At 49.0% G+C, this 8,334-nt stretch overlaps 1 protein-coding gene across 1 annotated transcript; it reads right to left on the bottom strand.

Moving 5' to 3' along the window:
* Nucleotides 1-582: 582 nt before the first annotated feature.
* Nucleotides 583-2,407, bottom strand: LOC104532221 (interleukin-8). The gene is made up of 3 exons (XM_010177363.2): nucleotides 2,317-2,407; nucleotides 1,800-1,929; nucleotides 583-670 (listed from the first exon to the last, which is right to left on the bottom strand). The coding sequence occupies exons 1-3, from the start codon at nucleotides 2,405-2,407 to the stop codon at nucleotides 583-585; spliced, it is 309 nt and encodes a 102-aa protein (XP_010175665.1).
* Between the last annotated feature and the right edge of the window lie 5,927 nt (nucleotides 2,408-8,334).

Here is an 8,334-nt window from a genome sequence, read left to right as displayed (position 1 = left end):
GTCTCGGGGCTCTGAGCACCAACTTCCTTAGCAGGAAAATTATTTTTTCTTCCTGCGAAAAGCAGAAGGAGGAGAAATGTGTGAATGCACAGAAAAGCGGGTCCTGCGGGGGGGAGGAACCTCCTGCCCCAACAGAAGGATGTTGTGGCTGTTTCCTCAGGGCAGGTGCCACCCATGGGGACATCTCCCGGCCACTCCTCTGCTGTGCCACAAACCTGGGCATGACAAAGGAGGACATCTGGCTTTCCCAGCCCAGCATCGACGCACTATCGCGCTCACGATGGGCAACTCTGCTCCTGCCATTTCCACACACACACCCTCCCCCAAACACATCTCTATTTTTGCCCAGATGCTGTCAGAGCCACAGCACTGTGCACAAGCCGGGGAGAGCACGACCCACGGGTGGCAGCTGAATGACCAAAGGCTGCTTTGCACAGCAAGGTCTCACCCCTCATCGCCTTGGGTGTGGGTCCCTTGGCCCCATGGCAGCCCCCCCTGGTCCTGTGAGTGCTCCCCAGGACTGCAGATGGGATGGGATGTTGTCCAGGTCACCTAAGCCAAAGGGTTTTTCATCAAAGCCACTTACGTGCTAGCAATACGCTTCAGCAGTTTCTTTACCCAAGGGGCGTCGGGATTCACACACACCTTCCCTGAGGTTTTTAATTTAATTCTGAAACGCAAGGAGAGTTTGTGAGCGTTCCCCACCCCTCCAAAGGCAGGGACAGGAGCAGCCAGAGCTCATCTGCAAGACTCAGGTTTCATTTACAGCGCCAGGAGACGACCGCAGAAAGCTGACAGCGACAGAGGGAAGCCACAGGACGGTCAGAAAGCAGCGAGATTCAACACGTTCCCGTGCACAGCAGAGACCACGCTCAGAGCCCAGAGGTGGCTGTTCAAAGATGATTTTCACAGAACCACAGACTCACACCACTGCCTCAACTGGACAAGATCTTTAAGATCATCGAGTCCCATCATGAACCCAACACTGACAAGTCCCCTATGACTGACCCATGTCCCTCAGCACTGTGTCTACACCACTCTTCAATCCCTCCAGGGATGGGGACTCCACCACTGCCCTGGGCAACCCCTTCCAATGCCTCAGAACCCTTTCAGCAAAGAAATTCTTCCTCACATCCCATCTCAACTGCCCTGGGCACAACTGGAGCCCATTTCCTCTTGTCCTGTCCCTTGGTCCTTGGTTGAACAGACCCATCCTCACCTCTCTCCACCCTCCTTTCAGGTAGTTGGAGAGAGGGAAAAAGTGTCCCCTCAGCCTCCTTTTCTCCAGGTTAAACAACCCCAGAGTCCACATTTTCTCTGTAGATTTACAAATGCATCAATGCTGAGCAGTTAAAGAAATCTTACACTCTGCTGAACGCACCACTTCAGTCAGGTCAGGAGTAACATGGTAAGATGCTGTTTGCTCTCAGGAGTGTTGCATATCCATAGTGAAAAAATTGGATATGGTTCATCCTGCCTTGGTGTCTGAGGACGTGCTTCCTCCAAACTGCAAACAGCCCCCACCAGCACACTCCCCACTAAGCATCAGTATTAGGAAATCCTGCTTTCCCTCGCAGGAAAGGCTCTTGCAGGTCCTGGGGACCTCTGGCAGGTTGGCTTGGCTCTGATATTTCGCAGCCCTGAAGCGTGAGTGAGATTGCTGGCATTTTGGAAAAGCTTTCGTTTCCAGAAAGGGAGCAGAAAAGCAGGGGGGTTGCGGAAGGGAAGGTGCAGCACTGGGCCCCCTGCTCTGCAAGAGCTGGAGGAGAAAGCAGCTTTCTGCCCCACGCAGCACTTACATGATCTCTGTACGTCTGCAGGTGCTTCCCACAGGTCTTATCTCAATGCTTTCGTATCTCTTTGGACTGATGTAGTCCGAAGTTGTCTTTACACACCTACAGTTCAGGTTTCCGTTCACCTCCAGGATGGCTGAGAAAGAGAGAAGGTAGCAACTGACAAACAGCGTCATTGAGAGACGCAGCAAGTCCAAATCTCTCAGAGTGCCAAAAAAATTGTCCCTTTCTGTGCTGTTGCTGGAAACACTTTAGAGACCATAGTAAGAAACTGTCATCTGTGCCTCTACCTCAGTACCCTGCTCTGACACAGCTCCTGAAAGCCCAACCAAGTCCTAGCAAAGGAAGACAGTCACACTTTTCCCTCAGCTACAAGAAAAACCTTGGGCTAAACAGCCAGAGGAGTCCCCGTCTCCTCGTGTCCCTCTCGGTGCAGGATGCAGGTGATGCCCACTCATGGCGAGCACCATGGCAGGCTGGGAGCTGACAGCCCTGGGTATCTCTGCAGACACCAGAAGCTCACCTGTGTGGGCAGAGTGGGACATCACCAGCAGCAGCAGCAGCAGCCATGGGAGCACAGGGACTCCTGTCCCCAGCCCAGTCGATGCTTGCATCCTGGCAGCAGGCTCAGCCCTGGAGATGGACTGAGGAGCCGGGTGAAGAAACACCCCTATTTATTCGGGAGGGTCACGCTCTGACACAAGCAGCAAGATTCAAACTTTAGCAGTCACATCTGACCAGCAGAGCGTGAAAAGAAGTGATGTAATTTCTCGGATGGTCCCCAGAGCCGGGTCAGAAGCTGAATTTACAATATTATTGATGAAAACCAGCCATTGGGGCAAAGTGCATGTTTGGATTCCTCACGTCATCTTCTCCACACCCTGTTTCTGATTAGCTGGGTCTGTACAAACATCACCCTTTGTTCTCTTTAGCATTTGCCCCTCAACCACAAGAAGAGTCCAGAATAAAATCAGAGTGCAAAGCCCAGGTAAGCAGGGTTTGGGTTTTTTTTCATGCACTCAGATATTTACATATTTCTTTCTGAGGGTGATAATTTCCCCACGCTATTTTTGCTATATCTTACATCAGCAAAAATGCCTAACACCATATTGTAGAAAAATAATAAAGATCTCTGCTGTACATTTCCACTCAGAGCCTTCAAATCTAACACTCTGCTGTACGAGTAAAACACGCAGGAAATGCAAGAGATGAGTGGTACAGGAGCACCAGCATCTCTGTATGTTTAGGACTAAGTGCTGACACACACATTTATCGACTGTCTTGGTACCAGCAGCCTGGGTGTGAAACACAGATGGATGCCAGAGAACAGCAGCAGGAAAAGCAACGAGGCTGGGATGGATTCGTGAGGGCGAGATCTGAGCTCTCCCTTTGTGGTGATGGGACTGGAGGGAGAGAGGCTGCAGCCTCGCTGCTTCCTTTGTGAACATCTCTCTGTGTTATATCCAGAGCGTCCTTCCCTGACACAGGGATCAAATCCCCGTTTGGATGTGCCAGGAGCCACGGGGCAGCACCAAGGGAAGCTTCAGGGGGCTTCCTATTTGACCCCACTTGATAACCCATTACAGCACTTAGGATCTGAAATAGTTTGGGCTCAGTTAGAGGTGTCCTGCCTGCCTACTGCTGCAGGAAAAGCAGCTTTCATTACATTATCAGCTCCGAGGTGCAGTGTGCCAGGCAGTCAGCGAGCCAGTTCTCCAGCATTCATGGCAGGGATGATCAAATGGTAGTGGGCAAAATACTGACACCAAAGTAGACATGCACATGGCACCAAGAAACTGTAGGAGCACATAGAAAGGGAGATCAGACCATGCACGTCCTGACAATGCTGTAAAGCCACGTGCCCACAAGGCTTGAGGGCTTTATTCACAGAATCATTGATGTTGGTAAAGACCTCTAAGACCATCTAGTCCAACCGTCAACTCATCACCACCATGCCCACTAAACCATATCCCCGAGTGCTACATCCACACATTTCTTGAACACCTCCAGGGATGGTGACTCCACCACTTCCCTGGGCAGCCTGCTCCAATGTCAGTCTTTCAGAGAATATATTTTTCCTAATATCCAACCTGTACCTTCCCTGGCACAACTTGAGAGTGTTTCCTCTCGTCCTGTCACTGGTTGCCTGGGAGAAGAGACCGACCCCCACCTCACTACAACCTCCTTTCAGATAGTTGTATCCTGGAAACACAGAGCACGCCAGGTCTTACACACAAGGGAATACACCTGCCCATTTGGGGAAACCATTAGCTGGCACTTGCTCCTCTGCACATTTCACACCATCTTTTGGGTTTCTCTCAAAATGAGCCATTGAAGGACTAAACCAACAGATTTTGACAGTCCTGTGATGCCAACACTTTCAGCTCTCACACAAGATATTCAAGGGCCACTGCTGCAAAGCGATGGCCACAGCAGCACCCCATGCTCTTGGGTTTTGGTGGGACAGGGGCTGCCCTGAATTAGGCAAAGTCACCAGCCTGGAAGCAAAAGGGGAAAGGGGACATGCAGTCACAATAGCAAGGCGAGGATGAAGGAAGAGGGCAGAAGAAAAGTGATGTGGCTGTGCGATAGTGTTGTAATTTGGAGCTTGCAAATCACATCTGCATTTTCTATAGTAACAAAAGGATCAATTAAAAAAAAAAAAAAGTCTTTTACTCAATCTGTAAGCTACTCATCTTTCTCTTAAAAACTTGCTTTTTGTCTGAGATTGGTCCAAAAGTCTTGTAAAGACCTTGTTCAAAGGATCAAGGTCAAAACTGGATGAGCAAGGAGTTTAACGCCCTGTAGATCACGGTCAGAGAGGCCAGGGACAATTTCCACAAGTTATTCCCAAAGTCTATGGAGGGAATGAGAGCCTTTCTGTTATGGCAGTGGAAAAGGAGATGGCTTTAAAACTGGTTTTTGTTCAATACTTCTAGAGTTTTCAATTTCCTTGCAGAATGTTATTAGAAGGATCTCAACCTAGGACTGGTTTAAGTGGTTTTGCGGGGTCATGGCAGGGGTCTCTTCAAAGAAAAGTCTGCAAAACGATGGGGAAGGCAGTAATTTACCAGGAGAGATGACTGATCAACTACTCAGAGTTCTATGGAGGCACCAAAGAAGTTTCAAAATCTTTCTGAAGTTCATGACTTCAACATGATCCTGCTTTTAGAGCTGGGGAAAACCAAGAGAAGTGAAAGCAACTTTCCGCAGAGCCGCACGGTGGAGAGGACGGAGTCAATGCACGTGGCTGATGCTCTAAGTTTGGCTCTTCCATGACCAAGGAAAACCAACACCAGGGCTGGCAGTGCATGAGGAAACCAGTACGGGAAGAAGCTACCTTTGGGAGACATACAATGGACAGACCAAAATAACTCATGAGCGAGATCATGCCCCTGATTTGTGGCTACCGTGCAGATGGAGACCATCTCCTGCCTACCTGGAGAGAAGTGGGAGCTACAGAGGCATGTTCCTGCTGGATAGTTTTAAAGATGCAGCTTTAAAGTGGTCCTGAGTGATCGCTTCAGCCACAGCGACCTCAGTTTTAGCCTGAGGCAGATGTTTGCCCCTAGACCTATGCAATAGTCTTTGTGAAATAATCTATGTGAAAGCACTATGCAAGTGCTTTCACATAGATTGTCTTCTCTAGGGATGGGCTGCTTTGTGCTGACATGTTGCTTTATGCCTGTCCTTGCAACACTTCTTCCATGACAGTCATGGTGCTCATTACTCACTTTGTGCCCAGGATGAAACCCACATGTCCCTCAGGGGGAGGACAGGAGAGCCTCCTCTTCATCATAAGCATCGAGGAAGCTGTCCCCTCTGCAGAGGTGGCCTTGACAGCAGCTCCCCTCCAAGCAGGAGAAGACAATGTGGCTGGGACAAGATAACGCACTCGCTCTGGGGCTGCAACAGCCATCAAGGCATCCTTTGGGCAGACAGCACTGCCCAACAGTGTCCCTGGCCTGGCCCACGGATGCTTCTGGAAAGACAGCCTGAAGTATCATAGAATCATAGAATGGTTTGGATTGGAAGGGACCCTAAAGATCATCCAGTCCCAACCCCCCTGCCATCAGCAGGGACACCTTCCACTAGACCAGGTTGCTCAAAGCCTCATCCAGCCTGGCCTTCAACACTTCAGGCTGTGATTTCAGGTGGTGGGGTGGCATGGCAGTCACTGCCTACATGGTCATGAAGATGAATAGAACATAACCAGAGGTTCCCTTTCAGATGTGCCCTCTTGATTCTTACGTAGACACAGATTTTCATCGTGAAGCCCAGCTCTGACTCCATCTCTGAAATGATGCCCTTGGGTTTCCCCCAGGGCACTGGGGTAGTTTGGTGAATCCCCACCACACATCCCAGAAGATATACATTTGCCTAGCTGGTCCTCAAGCTGCTACAAGTTCCTGCTTCGGGTAGGAAAGGTGAAATAAACGTGGATGGAATGAGAAAGGACAATTTGACAGAGATACTGTAATCCCAGGGTTTTTGAATCATCTTGATAGTAGTCACGGTGGTTTGGATGTAGGACTGAAGTGTATATTGATAAACATTGTGGTGGTTTCTCAGGAAGGAAAAGCTGGCCGTCATTGCGGGCAGCTAATATTTGTTCATGCTGAGTGGTAATTCTGAAAAGGGAGAAGGAGGGTGAGGATCTAGCCTGGGGCTATATTTAAGCTAACCGCTTCCTGGATGCCAGTAATTCAGAACAGCAGCCCTCACATATTGATCTGTGGACTTATCCAGGCCAACATCAACTGAAACATGGTAGAAACAGCCTCAAAGATCTCCTTGAAGACACTGAAAAATAGGTGATGGGAAATAAGAGGGGAGGTGGGTGAGCCATGTGTGGAGAGAAGAAGAGAGCTCATGCTTTTTGGCAGAGGGAATCCGAAGGTTTTACACGCCTGAGGCCTGAGCACCCTATTAAAGATGAGGACAGAAAACCTGTCGCAGCATCTCCAAACACATGAGCCAGGGATGGAGGAAGGACTTGGTCTGTAACAACAAGGCAGCTTCAGAGATGAGTAAAAATGATCTGAGCCAAGTGGAGCAGGAGGACAAAAACCAACCAAACAAACAAAAAAGCCTTTTTCATGTTTGACCAGGATAGGCAGAAACCCAACCCTGATGTAAATGCCATGACGACGCTGGCTCTCCTGCCCTTCAGCCAGGAACCATGTGCTCCACAAGCAAGCATGTATGGATTCACAAGAGGCTGCATCAGAGAGGTCTACAGCAAGCAAACCTCTTGGCCATGCTGAAACCACTAGGTTTGTTTCGGAATTGAACTTTCAGCACAACCCTCCTTTCTCCACAACTCGCCCAGCACTCCTTGTGGGAGAGATAAAAATGGTTTAAAAAAAAAAAAAGAGAAAAGAAAAAAAATTACCCTCAGAAAACCTCCAACTGCAGTGGTTTGTGGTCCATCACCTGCTTCAAAGATAAAGATGCCTCCTGCCAAAACCTGAGGGAGAGCTGCACCCACACCAGTTTCGGCCCCAACCAGTTCAGCACTGGATGAAAACCCAGGCAGAGGCACCCAGGACCCGAGTGCAGCCTTGTTTTCTCCCCTGTTGTACAAAAGCGTGTCTCAGCTGCTTCACGCAGCATCCACTTGCCAGCCCAGGGCTCCTTCCAGCCTAACTGGGATGTTCTCCATCCTCCTGTGCCTCCTACACCTTGAAAACTCATTCCTAACCAGCCTCTGTTTGTTTATCCACATATGAAAAGAACTTATTTAACCCTTTTTTCCCCTGATGTCCCTTCTCCTGGTTGCATTTTAAGAAGAATCTTTCTCTTTATACAACTGGTCTTCCTTTCTTCCAAAAAATTACTGACCCAAATCTGCACAAAAATAACACTGATGCAAGGATACAGCCCAGGGGAAGGGAACGACTGTCCGGCACCCGTGGGTCTCCAGGGCCCTGGGCTGGTGGTTATAGCTCAGACGCAACCTGGCAGAGTTTTATTTGTACTCAGATGCAAAACAAACGGTGCTCACTGCAGCAGACACCAGGTATAGAAGTGAAATTTCAACACCAGAGCTCCAGAATTAGCTAAAGCCTAAAAAAAATTGGTCCAAAATTAGGTTGTTCAAACCACCTATCAAGGTCACTGTCACTGTCTTTGTGCAGAGGTTCACAGACTTGCTGGTGAGGTGGCATGGGGACAAGATTTCATTTTTGAATCATTTTTTGAGATATCAGAGTGATGTGATGACACCTCTGCTCTGCATATTTGCAAGTGGGTGAAAAAACTCCTCTGGGTGTCTTTAAAAGTAGTAGGGCTTAAGTATTTGGTCTGCTTGAGGGCTAAAGAAAGGGAATACAGTAAGAGGGAGCTTTGAAAGAGAAGGAGGAAGGAGAAAGGCTCCAGGCAAGAACAACAGCTTGATCAGGGTGAGAAATTAAGGGAAACTTTTAGGAGATGTGAATTCCATAGTCCTGCCTCCCTTGTCAACCATGAGACATAGGGCTCCGGGGAGATCTTATAGCACCTTCCAATACCTGAAGGGGCTACAAGAAAGCTGGAGAAG

Source organism: Antrostomus carolinensis, unplaced genomic scaffold (genome assembly GCF_000700745.2).
Source record: "Antrostomus carolinensis isolate BGI_N321 unplaced genomic scaffold, ASM70074v2 scaffold15811, whole genome shotgun sequence".
NCBI lineage: Eukaryota > Metazoa > Chordata > Aves > Caprimulgiformes > Caprimulgidae > Antrostomus > Antrostomus carolinensis.
This window is presented reverse-complemented; position numbering and strand designations above follow the sequence as displayed.